The 23,845-nt window shown below is 47.3% G+C and overlaps 1 protein-coding gene across 1 annotated transcript in view; it reads right to left on the reverse strand.

Annotated features, from left to right (window-relative positions):
- Positions 1 to 1,786: 1,786 nt before the first annotated feature.
- SLC36A4 (solute carrier family 36 (proton/amino acid symporter), member 4) overlaps positions 1,787 to 23,845 on the reverse strand; it is a 113,957-nt gene continuing 91,898 nt past the window's right edge. The window contains exon 11 of the mRNA XM_015416226.1: positions 1,787 to 2,275. Coding sequence (XP_015271712.1) covers positions 1,971 to 2,275 — 305 coding nt within the window. The 3' untranslated portion in view covers positions 1,787 to 1,970. The remainder of the gene's footprint in view (positions 2,276 to 23,845) is intronic.

Consider the following 23,845-nt stretch of genomic DNA (forward strand, 5'->3'; position numbering starts at 1 on the left):
TTAATAAATAATAATAATACCCCGCCCATCACTCGGAGTCTCAGAGCAGCTTACAAACTCCTTTCCCTTCCTCTCCCCACAACAGACACCCAGTGAGGGAGGTGGGGCTGAGAGAGCTCTGAGAAAACTTGTAACTGACCCAAGGTCACCCAGCTGGCTGCATGTGGGGGAGTGGGGAATAAAACCCGGTTCTCCCAGATTAGGGTCCACCGCTCTTAACCACTATACCAAACTGGCTGTCCTACACCAAACTGGCTCTGGGGGGAGGGGTTTGGAGCATTTTTAAAAACCCTGCAGCTACAAAAGACTGAAGCAGCCCCTAGAGAAAGCAAAACATGCATGGAAAGGGGGGGGGACTCAGTACGGACATACAACCGACCAAAATAACACATGTGGAAAAACCCAAAGTGAGGCAGGAGACCTATCATGCAGATTCTCCTCAGCTCCCACCAAAGACACATCATATTTATAAACAACAACCACCCCCTCCCCAATGAACAGTTACACTATAAAAGGACAAAGTTCTACCAGGAAGTTCTCTCATGCAAGCCCCATTGAAGTCAGCAAACAGGAAAACAGCTGCTCCCATTCATTTCAGAACTGAGCTTGTGAAGGAGACGTTCCGGGTGGCTGTCCCACTAAAGAAATGAGTGCACACGGGGCATGATACAATAGGCATAAATGTGAATTAGCATGGCCTTTAACGTGCGTGACGCAAACTGATTTTAGCAGGGTTTAAACCTTTTTAACTTTTCTGATTTATATCAGAAGGGCTTCTGCACTTTGCTAAAATTCGTTTTCCTCATTTCGCCCTCTTACCACCCCAAAGCACAGAACTGTGACTGGCAAATTCATTTAAGGCAGAACACTGGAGAAACATCTCATCTGTACAGTAATATACAGTGCTACAGTACAAATATAGTGTTACTCTGTTAGGAATAAATAGAAAAAATACAGCATACTGCAGATTTGTACAGCTGCGATTAAGTAGGGTAGGGGAAATAATTCACTGAAGGTTGAAACAAAGCTTGTATCGTAATCTTATTTCTGCTCTGCTAAAAAAAACCTAAGTGCAAAATCCCATCATTGCAAAGGGCTTTTTTTTTTTTTTTGGCATGTAAACAGACTGCAGCAACACACCCAAGAAACACTTTTTTCCAGTCAGTATACAGGAATGCGTAACTGTCTCCTTTTGTTTCTAATACCTTTATGGACAGCTACCCTTGCAGGGCCCTGACCTGGACAGCTTGTCAGATTTGGAAGCTCAGCAGGGCCAACCCCGGTTAGTATTTGGATGGGAGACCACCAAGGAATGCCAGGATCATTACACAGAGGCAGGCAATGGCAAACCACCTCTGAACATCTTTTGCCTTGAAAATTAGGGGTGTGAAAAAGTTTTTCTGGCGTTGGGGGGGGGGGGGGGGGGAAGCTTGTGGGAGGAGAGGGGGAGCAGGCTAACTCTGAGACCTGTCCCACTGGGAACCACAGTCCATTGTGAGTCCCGGCTGCATAAGTGAAATGACATGGGATTTGCATAATGGCCCATCTGCCATCTTGCACAATTTGGTGGGGCCTGCATCGGAGAGGTTCTCGGCAGACAGTGGCCTCCCCCAACAACATGTGACTAGAAGGACTGATGAAGACAACTCCTCATGGCTTGTGTGAGCCAAATCTGCAACGCTTGGGGGCGCAGCATTTTACGTTCCAAAGTGCTTTCATGCCCGAAATTTCCGATTATTATTTATCAAAAAATACAGATTTCTCTGCTAGACATAGCACTGGGGGCTCGAACTGGAAGGCAGGAATAGATGGAGACCTTGGTCCGCAAGATGCGTACACTGGGCAGAAGGTATTTTAATTTTCCAACATCCATTCAGGGTCCGAGGCTTCACCTTGTGGAATCCAACATTATCTTTGGTTCCCGAGGAAATCCATCGTAATGAACTCAATGGAATCACAGTCTTCCAATGTTAATCTAAACCTGCGGCCAAATGTGAAACGTTCAAACAATTTGGAGCCACTGTGGCATTAACAGAAGGCAAGGAAGTGGGACAAAGGATTTCTTCAATAGTCACATAAGTGCCGGTGATGAAGCCCAGCACTCCGAGGGAAGCGATGAAGACATCCTTCAGCACCATCCCCAGGTCTTCCTTGTCCTTGTAGAAAGTGAGGATCTCAACCAGCGGTGGCAAGATCAAGGCCAGAGTGCTGCTGCTCACGGCTCCTACAAACGAGATCACCAGGTCCAGGCGAGGGATCAAAATTGCGACAAAACCTGAAAGAGAGAAGGCTTCTTTTACTTCATAAAGTAAATATATATAGAGACACACCCGCGTGGGCATGAAGGAAAGCGAAGAGAACCGAACGAGCCACAGCTTCAGACTGGAGGTACCTGATAGTTCGGAAGGGGGGGGACGGGACTCACAGAGCTAAATTTGCTGAGCAGAAGCATCACAACGGGAGGGCAGACCACTTCTTTCAAGGACACAATGTGGGTCAAAATCCACAGGATATAATGGGCCGCATTCCACGACTTGAGAAAGGGGGGAGGAATACGACGGATGTGCGGAAGAGGGGAAGATCTGATATTTATTACCAATTATCAAATATCGTATTCTGACCTAGACAGCCCCAAGCTAGAACAATGTTGTTAGATCCTGGAAGTTAAGCAGGGTTAGCTCAGGTTATTACTTGGATGAGAGACCACCAAGAAAGTCCAGGGCAGGGGCAGGCAACGGGAGGCAATGGCAAACCGTCTCCATTTGCCTCTTGCTTTGAAAACCATAAGTCAGCTGCAACTTGACGGTGCTTTGTATAACACACATAAAATATCATGGGCTTTTCTGCTTGCAATCGATGAACGCTCTTGTGTGTTCTCCGGTTCAGTCTCTGGCATCTCCAGCTTAATAGTACTGCCTGCCAGAATAGGCAACCACTGGGCTAGATGGACCTGAAAAGCAAGTTTGTATGTTCGAATATCAGATACTGTTTCACTGCAATCCCTATCACTGCTATAAAGGCAAAAGGTTTCTATCATAATGAAGAGAGGAATCTCAACCCAAAATAGGGGAGGAGCTGTGGCTCTATGGTACAGCATCTGCTTGGCATGCAGAAGGTTCCAGGTTCAATTCCCGGCATCTCCAATTAGATGGAGCAGGTGGTAGATGATGTGAAAGAGCTCTCTCTCAGACCCCATTGAGCCATTGTGTTAGCCCAGACGCATTATATTGGGCTACTTCTGGACTATGTTATATTAATACAGCTTGATGGAGAGGGCTAATAAAGAGACTGTGTAATAAAAGGTCACGTTGAGGGCGCCCAGGGAGGAAACAATGCCAGCTGAAGATGTTGATCTGCTGAAATGATATCGCTCCAGAGGTGCTCCCCCTGTCTCTCGCTTATCATGTGTGCGCAAACACAGGTTTTACAGCAAACACAGAAAACTCATTAAATAGCCCAGACTCCCGGTCTCCACATGAGAGGCTTATCCAGAACTCACCCCTCCGCCAGACGGCAAAGACTTTCTATTCCACATGGAGAAATTGGCCGGTCACCGATGAGTCAGCCCCATTGACCCCGGACTCACCTCTTCCCCCTCCCAGGTACCAACGGTCAAGGTAGCCAATAGAATTGAAATTCACCACGCTAGCCAATCCCAGACCGCAGGGCAGGGCCACCAGGTGTAAGCCACCTGAGCCCTCCCTCTTGCTCTCGGCAGCAGCTTTAAAACTTAGAGCACAGAGTGACCTAGGGACCCCTTCGCCTATGCCCTCTGCCTGTCTGCTTTTTCCCTTACGCCCAGCTTGCTGTACTCAAATCCTTGCCTCGCTTTATGCTCTAGTCTGCAGCTAGAGTGCTACATGTGTTCTCAGCCGGTCTGATTACACACGCTTTCCACATTTATATTTTCCTCCCTACCCTAATACCTCCCGCTGGAAGATTTAGGAGCTGCGCATCGCCTGAGGTAAATATCTCCCACCAACGATATCCTGCTAATGCGAAAGTCCTATTCCAAATCTCTCTGTTTTTACTTAGGTCTTGTGTGTGTGTATGTAATTGTGTGCACTGAGTGATTCTTAGTAAACTAAAGAGAATTTTATTTCTGCCTCTGTCTCTTCATTGGGAATGTACTGGTGCAGCCCATCCTCTGTATACAATTGACCTGAACCCGATTAACTGTTCCAATTGTCTCTCCTAGAGAGCAATTCGGCTAACAACTGACAGCCCGAGCAGACAGTACTGATCTTAGAATCATAGAATCATAGAATGTTAGAGTTGGAAGGGACCTTGCAGATCATCTAGTCCAACCCCCTGCACTCTGCAGGAGTACTGAAAGATAGCCCTATATACCTACAACGTGCCCGAAAGATGGTCGTCCAGCCTCCGCTTGAAACGTCCAGCGAAGGAGCATCCACCACCTCCCAAGGCAGACTGTTCCACTGCTCAACCTTGGTAGACCCATGGTCTAATTCAGTAGAAGGCAGCTTCGTGCGTTTGCAAACAGTTCAGGGGGACACGCATCTGACAATGCGATCCTAAACCAACTGACTTCAGTGGCATTAGAGGAGCATAGTGCTGCTTAGAACTGCATTCCTTGTGACCTCAGACAGTGAAAACTGAGCCTTCCCCCATCTACCTGCATGTCCCCAGTTTTTCAGCTATATAGCCCCACCTAGGCTTTTATCTCACAATGACCTTCCCGTACGCTGCACTGGAATCAAGGCAACTTCTGACGATGACAATTAAAACATATAACCTTAAGTAACCATTAAAAGCTTTAAAAACTGCCATTACAGACAGCAACTTTTAATATCTGAATGAACCCTCAATAGAAAGGAAGAAAAAGAATTCTATGTTACTATTGGTCCGAGGAAGAGAACCCTCTCATTAAAATCAAATAATCGGTCCTGCACACTCGATGGCTTTGCGGGTTGCATTCTGCCCACAGTTGCACGGGAGAGCCAGCATGGTGTAGTGGCAGACTCTAACCTGGAGAACCGGATTTGATTCCCCACTCCTCCTCCATGTGACGCCAGCTGGGTGACCTTGGGCCAGTCACAGTTCTCTCAGAACTCTCTCAGCCCCACCAACCACACAAGGTGTCTGCTGTGGGGAAAGGAAGCTGCTTTGAGACTCCTTAGGGTAGAGAAGAGCGGGGTATAAAAACCAAGTCTTCTTCTTCAGTGCTAAGATGAAGAAGATCAACTCAATGTTTAAAGTTCCTTGGTTTATAGTATACCGTCTGGAACCTTTTCTCTTTCAGCGGATGTATGCAACCAATAGCCTCCAACGCATTCCTTGTAAAATTTCTTGCAATTTAAAACCAATTCTCGCAAAACCTCTGAATGAAGAGTCTGGGGCGATAATTTTCACAGCTTTTGGCAAACTTGGGCTGATGGCCTCAGAGTGACGGGATGAGATCATACGACGTGAAAGTAATCAATGAAAACACTGTGCAAGCCAATGAAAAGCAGACCCGGCAAAAACGATACGGAAGATGGAAAGTGCCGTCAAGTCACAGCTGAGTTATGGGGACCCTGGTGGGATTTTTAAGGCAAGAGACGTTCAGAGGTGGTTGGCCACTGCCTGCCTCCATGTCACGACCCTGGTATTCCTTGGAGGTCTCCCATCCAAATACTAGCCCGGGCTGACCCTGCTTAGTTTTCGAGACCTGACGAGGTCAGGCTAGCCTGGGCTGTCCATACTGTACAACTTGCATATATTAAAAATAAATAAATCATACGCTGCATATTTTGCCCAGCAGGACTTCTGATCAGCTGTGTAGATTCTCTAAAAGTTTATTTGGCAGCAGCTGCCACAACAACACAAGAATCTTCACTGTGTGTGACTGAAGGTACTAATTAGCCTTAACATGAGGGGCGGGGGAGGGGGAAGATGGTAGGGAGAAGTAGGAGCCTTGCTGAAGGTGATTTATTCCTAACACAAAGTATGTGGATGGATTTTGACAGGGGAATGCAGCCCTTCGATTCAGTGCTGTATATAGAATCCTCATTTTGATTCTGCTTGCAGCTGAATGCCAAAAGCAAACAGGGTAGTGCAGGGAAGGCTGCGGCACAGAAATGGAGCCATCCAAAGGTATGGCATCCCTATGTCGCCCGACGTGCATGGCAGAAAGGCTGATCGAGCATGCACAAAGAAAGCATAACTCAGCCAACAGTAAGATGACTTTAGCACAGCGGCCACGATGCACGCTGAAGTAGATTTACAAGGTCTCTTGCCGGTTAACGTCATTCGCTAAGTATCCATGGCAGTTGGTTATTGTGCATTAGATATCACGTGAGGCTAAAACCCTGATAAGAAGCCATCTGCGCGAACAGGCGTGCAGCTATCGATGAGGCCGACACAGGCCGCGGCAGTTCAAGGGACTCTGCCACCCCAAGCAGGACCCAGTTCGCATCCCCCCCCCTCCCACTTAGTTCCTTATGGGCACCAGAGAAAATGGCTGCTTTTGAAATGGACAGCGGAGATCTTGGGAACATGAGCCTGCCAGAGCTATTCTGTTTTAAAGAAGTGCACCACAGTCTGTTCTCATTTACACTAGTCAGTTCCTAACAACTGGTGCCCCATAGAAAAAGAAGAAAAAGAAGAAGAGGAGGAGGAGGAGGAGGAGGAGGAGGAGGAGGAGATTGGATTTTTACCCCGCCCTTCATTTGGAGTCTCAGAGCAGCTTACAAACTCCTTTTCCTTCCCCTCCCCACAACAGACACCTTGCGAGGTAGGTGGGGCTGAGAGAGCTCTGAGAGAACTGCACCTTCAAGGACAGCTCTGACAGAAGAACTATGGCTTGCCCAAGGTCTTTCCAGCAGCTGCGAGTGGGGAAATCAGACCTGGTTCTCCCAGATTAGAGTCCGTGCACTTAACCACTACACCATGCTACCATTGCTTTTTTAATTCCTCTTCTCTGGTCTGTTACTCTTGCCTCTTCTTGCCTTCCCCCTTGCTCAACTGCTCCCCATCCTTAGTCAGGACTTGGTGTTTCTGCTTTAGCCTGTACATACCGTGTGCACTGAATGCACTGTACAATGCCCCCTGTACAAATGTACAATCCACATACAGCATACGTTACACTCCAATGAGGGGGAAAGGCAGGACGTGGATTTAATGTTGATTTTAATTTAAGAACTAAAATACTTTCAGAACCAAAATGACCTCAGCACTGAAGTCTGCTGACTGCCATCTCTAACTGCCATCTCCATTTCCCCAGAATGCCACATGGTTTATTTTTAAAGGACAGGCCCGTAGCCAGGATTTTGTGGCTTGTGGGGCAAATTTTTTTTCTGGTGGGGCTGAAGTTCTCAGTGCAGAAAGAAAAGCCATTTAGCCAATAGGAAGCTGTTACCAGGATAGATCTCTAAATTGCAAGCTGTGTCAAACACTTTAGATGACAGTTCTCAAATGCTGCAAGTTAATCACTTCTGCCAGCCTAAGCAACAATTCTGATAACCAGCCAGCAGGTGAAGGTGATGACTTCTAAAGTCATGAAAGCTAATACTTGGGCAGAAAAACTCTCTTAAAAGAAACCAGTTTCTTGACACAGAATTGGAAGGGATCCTAGAGGTCACCTACTCCAACCCCCTTGCTCAGTGTGGGAATTAGTCAAATACAGCACCCCACTCTGCTTAAAGAAGCGCACGCCTTTAAAAATGTTTTTAAATGACTGAAAAAAGCATTTACAGGAGAAATGCCTTTAAGAAAGGGGACATAGCCCCCCCCCCAAAAAAAACCCACCATAGCTACAGGCCTGTTAAAGAGCACTGGCATATAAACAATCGAACATAAAACTCACATCAACTATTACTCCCTGTCACACATACACATGGTTTTCCCTTGTACCCACATGCAGCCATCCTTATATTCCAACATTCAACACATGTACAGCTGAAGAAGAAGAATGTGCTGTTCAGGTGCAACTAATTTATGGGAACTCAACCCATGGGGTGTTCCAGGCAAGGTAGTTTGGCATTGCCTTTCCCCCCTACAGCAACCCCAGTCCTCCTTGGTGGTCTTCCATCCAAGCACTACCGTGGCCAACCCTCCTTAGCTCCCACATAATTTAAACCCCACATTCACCCAGGTACTGGTCGCCGTTTTTTGTTTTTAATTAAATGTGAATCGACTCCATCTTACAAAGAGATATATGTGCGGGGCCAAAGGTCAAAAAGATGGATGAAGGCATTGCAAGCCTGCTTTTGTACTCAAGTCGGAAAAAAGTAAAGGCTGACAACCAGAGAGACTGAAACACTCTCCTCTTTTGTATCTTGCTGCTAGAGAACAGAATCCTTTCATCATTAAAACCAAGCAAAACACGGTATTGACAGGGGAGGTCAACACAGTTCCATTTTTCTCCCCTCCCAAGAACCATCCTTCTCCCACTGTTTTCAGCGGGTTTATCGTACATTAAGCCAAGGTTCAACCAACAGAAGATTGCTTAAAATTGCAGCACTTTATTCTTTCCAGTATACAGAATCAAGCGGCAAGAGCCAAAAAACCATTTCTCAAGCACGGCAGTGGATTAAAGTTTAAGAGAGAGAGATAAAGGTCCCCCCCCCCTCCATAAACCATTAAAATGTTAGGAAAATGTAAATAAACAAAATGAAAACTGTCTTCCTATCTGGAAGGTTCAAGGTGGGCAAGAAGCTTCAGGGAAAGAAGCCAGATGTGACAGATGCTATGAGATGTCACTGATAGTGGTCTAAACCTCAAATGGTTTGGGGACTTAACCCTTCAAAAAGAAAGGATGACATAGGTCATGACACAATTTTAGGTAATGTTGTCGTTCCGCTTCTGTATGGCCTGCGGGCCACAGTAAAGATTTAATTTTTTAAGAAAAAAGAAAAGAAAAGGCCACCTCACGTATCATATAATCAAATGTTTAAGCAATTCACTAGCTCGAGAACAAAGAGACTTTTGTTAATAGCCAAAGTGCCTTGGGGGGGGGGGGCGCTAGTCCCTCCTGCTTGACAAATACGGAAGGAAGAAAAACCGCCCGGCAACAAAGCAGTGAATGAGAATTGGGCGCCACTAGCTAATAGATGTGGGCGGGAAGCAGGCGGAGGGAGTTAAGATGTTGTAGATGAGACATTGCGACACTTAGGAATTTGAGAGGAGTTTTGTGAAAAGGTTAAGGTAACCCAGAGAGTGATGTAAGGACAGTGTAGGGATCAGAATATTAATTTAGACCTTTTATGTTGTCCTGAGAGTGAAAGAGCTACGGAGATACAGCAAGACGCTGTGTATACTGGTGACTGTCTGAACAAGTCTTGCTGTGAATATTTCCCTCAAGTCTGCATTATTTCCCCATAAACTTCCCAAGAACTTTGTATCGGCTGGGATCCCCGGCATGATAGGGAAGGTGGGAAAGATAACTGAGACTTTTCCCGCACCTCAGTGGCGACACTGGGCCCAGGATAATGAAATGAAGGGTCTAAAAGGGACACCCCAGGACAGGGGTGTCGAACTCATTTGTTATGAGGTCCGGAAGGTGGCAGAGGTATAAACTTTATAAAGGACACGAAACAAAGATTTTTTTTAACTCAAAATAAAAACATGCTTAAAACATTAGCTCTGTAAGCTGCAAACCTACTTTTGATTTATTGACATTCGACACAGAAATCTCATGCTCAGAGTTCTGAGTCTAGGACCCAGGTTAAAACATGAAATGGCTGAGTGATTAAGAGAGTCTGGCGAAGCAGAAGCAGCAGAACTGGAAGCAGGAGATGGCCAGTTCCACTGCGGGCCTGATGGAAGCCCTCCAGGGGCCTGATCCAGCCCCCGGGCCACATGTTTGACACCCCTGCCCCAGGACATCACAACAGCATTTTGCTAATGTTCAGAGAAACATTACTGTTATGTATTGTGTTATATGGATAGCCTCAATTGTAGAATGAGCCTGAGTTTCACTCCATGGACTCTCAGTTCCTGAAATCAATGGCCTGATTGGCTGCCATTGTGCAATGGACCCATCAATGAAGACTATGACTTAAGCAGGAACAAACCCTATTGATCCTAAGCTCTCACTTATGATTGGACCTTACTGTTCTAGGGGTGTGGTTTAGCCTGTTCCAAACTGTATATAAGTTGGAGGTTTTCTGTGTGTTGTTGTGTTGTTATGTGTTCTGTTCTAATAAACTGAAATCACTGATTAAAGAAAGAGCTGTCTGATCTTGAGTTACAACAATTACATACATTTGAATGCACTCTCTTTAAAAAATAGTAATTCTTATTAAACCCTATGGAATTCACGGTTGGAGAACTAAGACCAAGGCTGCAGTTCTATTCAAAACTGCAAAATCGTCTGAAGTTCACTAATAAAGAAACCATACTGGGCTTGTAACACTGTGATTAAGCATAACATGTGTTAATGAAGGAAGTTAGGAGTATGATGGAAAAGTTGTGTAAAACTGGGACAGAGGCCAAAAGCACCTTGTCAATTGGCTAATCTTTTATAGATCAAAATGAAAACATGAAAGAATTCTTCTATATGTATCCACATTTATAAAGGAAGAAGAAAAGAGGGTTTTTATACCCCACCTTTCTCTACCCTATGGAGTCTCAAAGTGGCTTATAATTGCCTTCCCTTCCTCTCCCCACAACAGGCACCTTGTGAGGCAGGTGGGGCTGAGAGAGTCCTAAGAGATAAACTGTGACTGGCCCAAGGTCACCCAGCAGGCCTCATGTGTCTCAAAGCAGGTTACAATCACCTTCCCTTCCACTCCCCACAACTGGCACCTTTGGTGTAGTTTGGTGTAGTGGTTAAGTGCGCAGACTCTAATCTGGGAGAACCGGGTTTGATTCCCCACTCCTCCACTTGCACCTGACTGGATGACCTTGGGCAAGCCGCAGCTCTGATAAGAGCTGTTCTTGAAAAAGAGCCGTTTCTGTCAGAGCTCTCTCAGCCCCACCTACCTCACAGGGTGTCTGTTGTGGGGAGGGGGAGGGAAAAGAGTTTGTAAGCCGCTCTGAGACTCCATTAGGTAGTGAAGGGCGGGATATAAATCCAATCTCCTCCTCTTCTTCTTCCTCTTCCTTTCCTCTACCAACAACAGACCCATTGTGAGGCAGGTGGGGCTGAGAGAGTTCTGAGAGAACTGTGACTGGCCCAGGGTCACCCAGTAGGCCTCAAGTGTTGCAAAGTGGCTTACATTACCTTCCCTTCCACTCCCCACAACAGGCACCTTGTGAGGCGGGTGCAGCCAGCTGGCCAGCAGAAGCCCCACCCCTTAACAGGCAACATCCCTGTAATGATGACATCACCTGGATGTGACATCATCATATTGCCAACGTTGGGGGGGGGGTTTCTGCTCCAATTTTGGGGCAAACTCTATGGTTTTGAGGGCAAAAAACCATAGAGTTTTGCCCAAAAACTATAGCAGCATCTCCCAATATTGGCAATGCAATGACATCAGTTTTGGGCAACTAATTGCAGCAACACCAGCCAGGAGCCCCCCACCAGCAGCCTGTAAGGACCTGGAAAGCCTAGACCCTGATGTAGTAAGTAGGTTTGAATTCATACAGCTGGAGGAAGGAAGCGGCATTATTTGAAGGCTACATTCTCCCATTCTGCACACAGCCAGCTTGGTTACAAGCTTCCTTCCCAGCAGCTAGCTTTCTACATGCAAGGAGGGGCGTTCCATTATTCCACTTCCCACCCTCCATGCAAAGTGGTACGACCTAGGAAGGCCAGCCCCCAGCTCACTGCCCTGCTTCATTCACACGTGAGCTGCCGGTGGTGCAGGGCAAGGCCTTCAGTATAAGAAGTGGGACTAACTTACTTCTTGGTTGTGGTTCAGCTCAGGTTTCCAGGGTACGCGTGTTCAGTGAACAAAAACCTGCAAGACAAGGCTTAATTTCTTCCACCAGCAACATGCAATTAAAAGGAGCAAGGAATTTATGTCTGCGGGGGAGCTGCAGAGGCAGCGACTTGAAACTTTGACAGGCTGTCAAGAGCCCATGCCCGTGGAATATTCCATCATCTCGTCTGGTTCTAGGGAGACGGGTTTTTTTCTTCGCTCCAGATTCCCTCAAGCTCATTTAATGGTGAACATAACACTACTCTATTGGATTCGTTTCTCTTTCGGATGGAGACGCTGGACTGGATCCAGTGGATGTGGTCACAGAGGGAGATGATGGAATGGCTCTCTTCCCCACCTTCCCCAAGCGGCCTGGATCATCTCTCTGAGCATTGGGAGGCGAGCGCACCAAGACTGGGTGCTGCGGGAATGAGACTCAATCGGGTAGAATGGCCTCTTCTTCCCTCTGAGGCTTGCAACAGCCAGAAGGGAGGTGGGCGAATTTACTTTATTCCTCCCCTCCCCACTGCTGGAACACACCTGTCCTGTGATGTTCTCCTCTCCCCATCCTCAGAGTAGTTTCAGGGCAAATGGTGGGGTGCTTGGGAACGGGGGGGGGGGGGAGATCCACTCCACCAGCTGTTTCTGTGAACTCTTCTGCCGGATCCAACCCATTGAATTGAATTGCTTGGGGGGGTCAACAGTGGGAGGGCTTCTAATGTCCTGGCCCCACTGCTGGACCTCCTGATGGCACTGGTATTTCTGGCCACTGTGTGACACAGAGTGTTGGACTGGATGGGCCTTTGGCCTGATCCAACATTGGCGTCTCTTTATGTTCTTATGTTCTTAATAGCCACTCACACCTCACTCAAAATCAATTTGCAGAGTGAGCCAAATGTGAAATTTTGCCAATGGAGCAGTCAGGGGTAATTTCCTGCGGGAGTGCACAGGAGCGGAGCTCTGGCAGTAAGGAGCCCAGGGGATGGGCACATGCAACAAGCCCCGCCCCTTGCTCCCAGCAGCCTTCAGTCGGGCCACAAGGAGCAAGAAGCAGCCAGGTAAGTTGCAGAGCCCCCCCCCCCAATCCCGCCTTCAGGTACAAGCTCTCCCTCCTCTGTGAGGGCAGATCTGCGCGTTCCCCCCCCCAATAGCTAGCAATCCAAAACAGTCCAGTGGAGCCTGAGCGGTGGGTGTTGCCTTCTGACACGCTTCCGGTGATGTCAGGGGGTGTGGCATATGCAAATAAGTTATGCTAATGAGCTCCTGCACCTCTTTCTATGAAATGACCCCTGGGAGCAGTCGTGAACAGAACATGGCACCAATCTCGGCACTCGGGTCTGTCTGCAAGCACTGAAACACTAATTGTTGAGGAAGGGGAAAGATAATTAAGAAGATCACCCTCTCTCCTTCTGCAGGAGAAAACCAAAGTTGTCTAAAAAATAAGCACTGTTAGGAATTGCCCATCGTGAGAAGCATTCGGCAGAAGCACTGGAAATTTAGAAGTGCTCATTTGTCCTTCCGGCAGAAGAGGTTACTTTCAAACTTCAGCTCTGCTTCCAGTGGTCAGAGCATCTGCTTAGCATGCAGAAGGTCCCAGGTTCAATCCCCGGCATCTCCAGTTAAAAAGGATCAGGGTAGCAGGTGACGTGAACATCTTCCTGAAATCTCAAAGAGCCGCTGACAGTCTGAGTAGAGCCTCTTCCGTGTTGCATCTTGCAAAATTCTTGGTCATATCCAGTTTTGCGTTCTGCTGTTGTTTCTCTCTCTCAGCCAGGTCAGGTCAGAAATTTACCAAGGCCCATGCTACTTTCCTCAAATAAGTTTTTGTACCTAAAATTACTGTAGGGGACATCATGAGCACACTTGGATAATGAGTCTGGGAAGCAAGAACACTGTTGACTGCTTAGCAGTTAAGGCTGCGATCCTGCAGCTGCGTGGCGGCTACAAGCATGGACGGCTTCAAAAGGGAATTAGATAAGCATATGGAGCAGAGGTCCATCAGTGGCTATTAGCCACAAGGTATAGATAGGGACTCTGGGGCAAGTGATGCTCTGTCATCTTGGTGCTTGGGGGGGTCAACAGTGGGATGGCTTCTAATGTCCTGGCCCCACTGGTGGACCTCCTGATGGCACTGGTATTTCTGGCCACTGTGTGACACAGAGTGTTGGACGGGATGGACCTTTGGCCTGATCCAACATTGGCATCTCTTATGTTCTTATGATCACTGTTGATCAACCGGCATTGACATCAACAGCTTCTGAGCCTGGGCACCTAAGATGGGGAATGGAACCAAACACTTGGAAAAAGCCATTTGGTTCAAAAGTGGAGACTGTTCCCTGATCTGGATGGCCCAGGCAAGCCCAATCTCGTCAGATCTTGGAAGCAAAGCAGGGTCGACTCTGGCAAGGACTTGGATGGGAGACCTCCTTGGAATACCAGAGGTGGGAGGCGGGGGCAGGCTTTATTCAGCCAACCCCTCTGAATATCCTCCAGGCCCTCAGTAGGGGTCAGTCACCAGAGGTCGCCATGACTTCCAGGTGCACACACATGCACATATAACCCCCCCCCCCAAATGGAGACTGTAACTAGGTCGTATTCAGGGCCAAAAAGATACTAGATTAACAAAGATCAGTCTGGCCAACTCTCCTCTCTTCACGGTCGGCAGCCCAACCATCATAACCTGCAGGGTAATATCTTTGCCAGAGTCAGTTTGGTGTCGTGGTTAAGTGCGCGGACTCTAATCTGGGAGAACCGGGTTTGATTCCCCACTCCTCCACCTGCAGCTGCTGGCGTGACCTTGGGTCAGTCACAGTTCTCTCAGAGCTGTTCCTGAAAGAGCAGTTTCTGTCAAGAGCTCTCTCAGCCCCACCTACCTCACAGGGTGTCTGTTGTGGGGAGGGGAAGGGAAAGGAGTTTGTAAGCCGCTTTGAGACACCTTTGGGTTGTGAAGGGCGGGGTATAAATCCAATCTCTTCTTTTCTTCTTGTTCTGTCACATGTTTGGGATTCTTCCTTAAGCAGGTTTTGTCAAAGTGTCCCTAATACTGAAGCATCAGGGAGCACTCACATGACCACTCATGAAGCCGCCTTATCCTGAATCAGGCCCTGGGTCCATCGAGGTCAGTCTTGTCTACTCAGACTGGCAGCGGCCCTCCAGGGTCTCAGGCAGAAGAGGTCTTTCACATCACCTGCTTCCTGGTCCTTTAACTGGAGTAGCCAGGGATTGAACCTGGGACCTTCTGCCTGCAAAGCAGAGGCTCTTCCACTAAGCTACAGTCCCTCCCCTCCTCTCTCACCAGTACCATAAGGTATCCGTTGTCTCAAATACAAAATATAATCAGTTACATGGATTTGGAGGAAATATTTTTACATGCGTCTCTTTATTTGTTTTGGCTCAGAGGGTTTCCATACGCACTGTGGTAAAAAGTACCATTTTTTGTCAATTTGCCTTTATTCACCCGTAACACGGGCGTGTTTCTTCGCTTTCATTCCCCCATCTTTCCAACGGAATCGAGAGACTCAAATGCTCTCGCTGCCCGACAGGAGGACTGCCAGCCACTTTGCCACCTAGAATTATAATTAGCAATTCCCATGTACCCATCTCGCTTCAGATTTGCTTCCATGACCACAAATCTATTTTTTAAAATTTATTCCTGGCATTTCTGCCCCGCTTGAGCCTCAAAGCGTCACACAATAAACAACAAAAATCTTAACCGTGCACAACCCAGTTTGTTATAAATAAATTGAGTACATCCAAGAGTTAAACAAAACATACAGTGTTGTCCTATGGTTTAGTATATAACAGCTGATTCAACTAAAATCAATCCTGGTAGAGCAGACACCCTGGGTGGGGAACACCCCGGGGGGGGGGGAGGAACACTCATCTCAGCCACTCTACAAATGTTGAGCTGGCTAGGCTAGTTTTAGCCAATCGAATCCGACTCTAGGGGGTGGTGCTCATCTCCATTTCCAAGCCAAAGAGCCAGCGCTGTCCGAAGACGCTTTCATGGTCATGTGGCCGGCATGACTAGATGCCGAGGTGCACGGAATGCTGTTACCTTCCCACCGAAGCGGTATGTATTTATCTACTTCCAGATTCTTGCTTTCAAACTGCTAGGTTGGCAGGAGCTGGGCATAATGTCAACTACAGCTCTCTCACCCTCTGGGATCAGGGATTTTTGGTCTTTGTAAATGTGTTCCATCAAGGGAACCCAGAAAGCAAGATTGCTATTTCTGCCCTCAAGTCCACATTATTGAATGTCATTCTCTGGTCGCCAGCACAATCACAGACGAACACATGCTTGGATTTTAAATATGAGTCTTGAGCGGTACCTTTCAGATCCTGAATGAGTCTGCCTTTCAGATTTCAGATATTCAGATTGAATAATAATAAGTATGGGTGGGGAATTATCCCTGCTACATGGTCTTCAAAGTTAACCTTATTCAGTCTGTGATGCGCATACATGAATGTAGCTCTCTGGCTTCTTCACATGGCGCCTTGTTTGCATGCGGATCACAAAGTTCTCTGGCCCAACTGCAGTGAAGCTGCCTCATATTGAATCAGACCATTGATCCAGCAAAGTCTATCTACTCAGACTGGTTGTGGCTCTCTAGAGCAGGGGTGTCAAACATGCAGCTCGGGGGCCGGATCAGGCCCCCGGAGGACTTCTATCAGGCCCGCTACCTGTCATTACATTTTATGACACACATGGCCTGGCCCAACAAGGTCTCGTTTATGTCAGATCCGGCCCCATAACAAATGAGTTCGACACCCTTGCTCTAGAGTCTCAGGCTGAGGTCTTTCGCATCACCTGTGACCTGATCCCTACAGGAGATGCCGGGGATTGAACCGTGGACTTTCTGCATGCCAAGCAGATGCTCAACAGCCACTGAGCCACAATCCCTCCTCGAAATGGGGAGGAGCAACAGAGAGGTATCCTACTGAGGTGAAAGCATCTACTGTGGCAAGCTCTGTTACTTGGGTCTGCATGCTGCAGAAAACCAATCTAGGTGAAATGTTACCTAGGTAAAGGACAGAGTTGGTTGTTTTTTTAAAAAGTGTCAGCCTTCAGAACCAATCCCTCTTTGTTTCAAAATTTAACTTGAGAGAGCCATGGTAGGATTCTGCAACAGTGTGGTTTGTCAGAAGATGTCCTCCTCTCAAACAACTCTGCCACCCTGTCTGACCTGGATAGCCCAGGCAAGCCCGATCTCGTCACATCTTGGAAGCTAAGCAGGGTTGTCTCTGGCAGGTACTTGGATGGGAGACCTCATTGGAATACCAGCAGTTGGAAGGCAGGGGCAGGCCATATCCAGCCACCTCTCTGAATATCCTCCGGGACCCCAGTAGGGATCAGTCACCAGAGGTTGCCATGACTTCCAGGCACACACACACTCATACATGCGTGCGCGCGCGCACACACACACACACATATAAAAATACCCCCCAAAGGATTTTAAAAACCAACTCTGCCCATTCTCTCTTTCCATTTTTTACACCTGAAGCTCCTTTCCCGAACACTTACACAGTACTGCCACACTTACACATCTCTTCCAAACATGCCATCAAAAAAACAGAGTTTTGTCATGCTAGTTATATCTTTAAAAAAACATTTGTCTGCACAGTACTGGTGCCTACACTGAGCTCTTGGGTCCAATGCTCCCTCTAAGCTGTGGAGTCTCGTGAGCAAAAATTCTACTCTGTGAGCTACTGGCATTAAAGTTGTGAGCAAGGGGTTTGGCTACTGCATAAACTAGTTTGCTCTGGAGCCCTCCTTCCTGAGCTAAGACAAAAATGTGTGATCCAGAGGCTTAAAAACTGTGAGCTAGCTCACACTAACTCAGCTTAAAGGGAACACTGCTTGGGTCCAATGCTCCCTCTAAGCTGTGGAGTCTTGTGAGCAAAACTTCTACTTTGTGAATTAAAGTTGTGAGCGAGCGATTTCACTACTGCATTAATCAGTTTGCTCTGGAGCCATCCTTCCTGAGCTAAGACAAAAATGTGTGATCCAGAGGCTTAAAAACTGTGAACTAGCTCACACTAACTCAGCTTAGAGGGAACACTGCTTGGGTCCAATGCTCCCTCTAAGCTGTGGAGTCCTGTGAGCAAAAATTCTACTTTGTGAGCTCCTGGCATTAAAGTTGTGAGCAGGCGATTTGGCTACTGCATAAATTAGTTTGCTCTGGAACCATCCTTTCCTGAGCTAAGACAAAAATGTGTGAGCCGGAGGCTAAAAAAACTGTGAGCTAGCTCACATTAATTCAGCTTAGAGGGAACACTGCTTGGGACACTGATGAAATAGCTGGCCAAGATTATTTTTGGTCCTTATAAACTGGGTAAGAAAATAGACAGGATTAGACCGATTTCTAGGAAGAAGACAGAACATTGTAGGGCTGGAGGAATTTGGGACCCTGTTTTGCAATTCCATCAATTCCCTGCTGAAGTTCAAATTTCTGCACCGTGTTGCCGTTTGTGCCAAATGACAAATTAGTTCGGGGACCTGCTCAGAAGAGAAAGACATGGCTCTTTCCTGCTCTTCATATTTCCTGTCGACAGCATTAAAAATTGTCACTAAGGAGTAATTATATAGTTTGGTGCCCTGAAGGAACAATCGGCTCAACCGTACCCTGGAAGGCGCAAACAACAATTTACATGCATACCCAAACAAAGATTTCGCTTCCGGGTATTATTAATAAAAGCATCCACACGTGACATTTTAATGAAAGCTTTCAAATGCAGACTTGTTTGCAACATGAGCTTCCGAGCCAGTGTCTGCATATTTTTCAGTTTTGCACTGGAACTTAAGTCTAGCAAAACAACAACAACAATAGGAATGAAAGCGGGGGGTGGGGGGGGAGAAACAGGGGGAGGAAAGAAGTGCCAAGGAGAAAATGTGGTACTAATATACGCTCAAGTTAGAGGATTCATTAGGACAAGTGGTGGCCATGTTCTTTAGCTTACACAGCAGTTAAGCAGGATTAGACAAAAACAACATGGAAGAAAGGTCCATCAAAGGCTACTGGCCACGGTAGCACATTCAGAGGTAAGTAAAGGTAGGTAAAGGTAAAGGTTTCCCTTGCTCAAAAGCCAGTCGAATCCGACTGTAGGGATGCGGTACTCATCTCCATTTCCAAGCCGAAGAGCCAGCGCTGTCCGAAGACGTTTCCATGGTTATATGGCCGGCATGACTAGACGCCAAAGCGCACGGAACGCTGTTACCTTCCCACCAGAGCAGTACCTATTTATCTACTTGCAATTTCTTGCTTTCGAACTGCTAGGTTGGCAGGAGCTGGGAGCTCACTCCGTCCCGCAGCACTTGGGTCTTGAACTGCCGAACTACCGACCTTCCGGCCTGCAGTTCGGCGTCTTAACCACTTGAGCCACCGCAGCCCCACTACATTCAGAGGTAGTATCACTTTAATTGTAGACGGGCAGGGTTCCTCGATATGGGAACAAAAGCAGTGAAACTGAGCCACTGAGAAACTGAGACAAGATTGAGGTTTATGGATGAACAGTTACATTTTTACCAAGTCGTATTTACACTGTGCCCTGGCCTGAATAGCCCAGGTTGGCCCGATCTCATCAGATCTCAGAATCTGAGCAGAGTTGGCCCTGGTTAGTATTTGGATGGGAGACCACCAAGGCAGGTCAGGGTCACTACGCAGAGGCAGGCAACGGCAATTCACCTCTGAACATCTCTTGCTTTGAAAACCCTATTGGGATGGCCATAAGTCGGCTACAACTCGATGGGGAAAAAATCACAGTCTCCCCAACTTCCCAGGCATGCAGAAATAGATGGACTTTCCTAATTAACCAAAATACATTGCCGAGGACTGAATATGGTCCAGGAGGCACAGACTGTTGAAAGAGGGCTCGGAGTCCATTAAAGAGCAGGGAAGTAAGAGGTCAACCTTCTATTAAGTGCACCGTTATCAGAAATGGCCAAACCGCACCATAAAACTGCCCACATTTTAAACCAAAATATTAAAAGCACTCGGGGGGGGGGGAAGCAAAACAGTTCATGGGAATCGCCAAGCAGGCAGGCAGAACCTGAAGAAATCTTAAAAGCTTTTGCCTAACATTCTATCTTGTCTAAACAGCTTCCCTAGTAGACCAGCTCTCTCTTCTGCACAGCTAAAGTAAAAAATAAATAAATAATGAAACAGAGTTTGAATTCAGAAGCAGCTGCCGTTGAGACATACTCGCCATCAGCAACATTCCCAAAGAGGCAAGCGTCATTATTACACATGCTCCTGTGGCACGGAACGTTTTTAAAGGATATTGCTAAGTCAAGTTACCTAGGTTTTCAAGGCTGTTAGCATTATACAAGGGACTCTCGACGCAGATGAAGATTCACCTGGCTTCAGATGGGAACCAAGTGAATATAACAAGTCAAGAGACATTTCAGGCGAAGTGTGGAAGCAATCCAGAACCTGCCTCTTTAATAAAGCATTGCATTTTTTAAAAAAAATCCTGCCTCCCAGGTATTTCCTCCAAGAGCTGTTTCATGCAGTGGATCAGTGACTTAGAAGCCCCCAAATCAGAGACTGGTTCTGAAGAGATGACACATGTATGGACAGAGTAGTCTGTCGTGGGGAATTTGACAGCAGTTCACTCAAGGGTTGTAAAGATCTCGGTCCGCCATCCTCCATCTCCTTCCATGAGATTAGATGATGACTAGGGTGTTAGCTGGCACATGACATGACCAGTGTTCCCTCTGAGCTGAGTTAGTGTGAGCTAGTTCACAGTTTTTTAGCCTCTGGCTCACACAATTTTGTCTTAGCTCAGGAAGGATGGCTTCAGAGCAAACTAATTTATGCAGTAGCCAAATCGCTCACTCACAACTTTAATGCCAGTAGCTCACAAAGTAGAATTTTTGCTCACAAGACCCCACAGCTTAGAGCAGGAGTGTCAAACATGCAGCCCAGGGGCCAGATCAGGCCCCCGGAGGGCTTCTATCAGGCCCGCAGTGGAACTGGCTGTCTTCTGCTTTTTCTTCCAGTTCTGCTGCTGTTGCGTCATCGTAGGTTTGCAGCTTACAGATACACACCTGAACAGCATACTCAAGATTGCAACAGCACAGACATTTTGATGCAATAATCCAGAAAAAAGGTGTCAGTTATCAGACACTGTTAAATAAACAAAATATTGCAAGACTGCTAATGTTTCAAACATGTTTTTATTTTAAGTTTAAAAACCCTGTTGTGTTTGTGTCCTTTATAACGTTTATATCTCCGCTACCTGGCATTACATTTTATGACACACATGGCCCGGCCCAACAAGGTCTCATTTACATCAGATCTGGTCCTCATAACAAATGAGTTCGACACCCTTGGCTTAGAGGGAGCATCGACCATGACTGTGGGCATTTGCCCTCTGTCAGCATGGACATGCTGCCCCAGTAACTGGTTCCAGCCGCAGAAGAGTGTCTACTGTTGCAACCAAGGGTCCCCCACTTTGAGTACAGGCTACAGTGGTTGAGCTTGAGAGATAGAAGCGACCATCTTGATTTCCCCTTAGAAGGGTTTTCAATGTCTCATCGTAGGGATGTAAACTTGGGTTGAACGAGAATTGCCTTGAAGAGGTATAAGTTTCTTCCGCACAAGGGCAGAAGCCTGGCCTGTATGTGGCACTGAAATATGGGTCTGGTATCAGTAGAAGGCAAAGCGATTTTTATTCACTCTCTCTCTCTCACACACACACACACACTGCCCTTGAAGTTATCAGCCTGAACAGCCCCGACTAGCCTGAGCTTGTCACAGATTGGCAACTCAGCAGCGTTGGCCACGGCCACTACTTGGATGGGAGACCACCAAGAGAGACCAGGGTTGCTATGCAGAGAAAAGCAGTGGCAAACCACCTACGTCTTGCCTTGAAAACCTCACAAGGGGTCAGTTGCAACTCGACAGCACTTAATTATTACATATCGGAAGGGAAGTATGGGAGGAGGGCAAGATCTCACCTGCTAGCCCCATCCCGAGCTCTGCATGCCCATAACCACTGGTGAGCGGGCTACGTTCAGACCACTTTATGCATAGGTTCTGTCCATGTGATCCGTACCCTGCATACGATTTAACAATACACGCAATGGTACAATTTTAACAATAAATGTCTTTCCCCCCCAAAAAAACCAATTATAATTAAACCTAGTCTGAGAAACGGGGCTGCCAGTTGGTGCAGTGTAAGAGGTTTAAACATCCCTCAGTTTATCCTAGTTGGGAAAATGAAATTGAAAGACAGAAACCATTTGCCTTCCAGTAAACACCCCCTGCCCAACCCTCAAACGCTATATTCTGGGCTTAGAGAAACAATATGGAGACTTTAGCATCATCAAGCATAAACTGAAGAAATTCAATTTTCCACTAGAAGCTCAGAAAATAAGATCCCCCTAATACAATTTAGGAGTAGTGATAAATTCAGATATTCAGTCAAAATTTAGCATGCTGTAGAGGATAAGGTGAAAATTCAAGGAACGCTTGCCCAGAAATAAGCCCTGCCGAACTCCATGGGGCCGGCCCCCAAGTAAACATGCATAGGATCAGGATCAGGTTGCCAAGCAAAGAGAAAATTAGCTATAAACTCATATTTGGTTTATGCCCTGTTCCATCTCATTAGTCTAGCATGGTCCATGTGTCCTTTTGAGCACTCAGAGCTTTTCCATGTGTTATTTCCTTGTTTGTGCGCCTGAATTGTGTCTTTGCCCCTCCTTTCTGCACGTTTTGCTCCCTCTAGTGGTCTCCAGTTGATTCAAAAGCACTTTAAAAGTGCTTGTAAATAAGCCAGACACACAGTGATGAAATATCAAAGCGTTGTCAGCAAGCTGCCATTCTGTTTTCTGTGACCTCTGTGTACATATCCTTTCCCTGTTACACCCGGCTTGGCTTCTATCATCCTGCTCCTGCTTTGGAATGCAAAAGATAACTGCTGGAGGTTGTGTGCGGGAGCAGATGCGGTAATGCTTGCCTATTGATTTTCCCAGGACTACTGCACCTGTGTTTTGTCTGATGTTCTGCCTGGTTCCCATGTACTGGGCGCGCAACCGTTTCCTTAGCCCGCCAGCGGGAAAGATATTCATTGGATCTGTATCTGTTTGAAGTTCCTTTATTATGCTTGACCTAACTGTGTATCCCCAGTTCTAACAAAGAACGTGTTTGAGTATGTCTTCAACGCTTTGAAATAAATTTTGCTTTTCTTTAAAACGTGGATTTATTCTCGATGCTTGGGGATCCAACATATTGTTAGAACTCCCTTTTCCTATCGTTCCGAATCTGACAAGATCATGAGCGGAATTGAGGGAAATCTACCTAACACGGAGGGGGACTCGGGATCGGTCCCACAAACCTCCGCGTCTTTGGTGTTCACGACTGCAGCCTCGATGGAGGGTGCCGTGGGGGGAACGATTCCCCGCCTGCCTGCACATCTGTCTTGGCCGCCTCCGACCCCTTCGCAATGGGGTCCGCGGAAGACTCACCAGCAGGATGATTGGACTATGTACAACACCCAAGACACCCGTGAGGTGTACTCCCGTCGGGGGAGCGGATTACGTGAGAGTCTGTTTGACAAGGGATTGTTCCCGGAACCTGGGTCTACCTCGGAGAAGGGGAGCCCCAAGCAGGACCTCGAGGAGTGGATGTTCGAGCCGTCGGGACCGAGTGGTCACGCAGAAGATGAGGAGGGCACCGGAGCCTTCCAAACGGAAGAGGACTATGACCCACCCCCGGACTACCGCCCTCGGGACCCCATCCCGGAGGAAACTACCGGGGAACGTCTAGCAGAACTGGAAGACTCGGTGAGAGACTTAATGCGGGCATTCCAGGATGTGATGGAAGGCCTGCCGGGAATGTTGGACGTTAGAATGGCCAATTTCCTGGACGCACACGCCGCGCAGTTACAAGTTGCTCCTGCACCGGGATTTCCCGCGCCGCCGATGCCTGCTCAGCCGCTACAAGCACCGGGAGTTCCCCCGCAGCAGGTCCCTGTCCAGCAGCCGGTGAGACCGCCTCCGCAAGTGCCTGCCCAACCGCCGATGCCGGGGG

This window comes from Gekko japonicus, unplaced genomic scaffold, assembly GCF_001447785.1.
Source record: "Gekko japonicus isolate JY-2015 unplaced genomic scaffold, Gekko_japonicus_V1.1 scaffold568, whole genome shotgun sequence".
NCBI lineage: Eukaryota > Metazoa > Chordata > Lepidosauria > Squamata > Gekkonidae > Gekko > Gekko japonicus.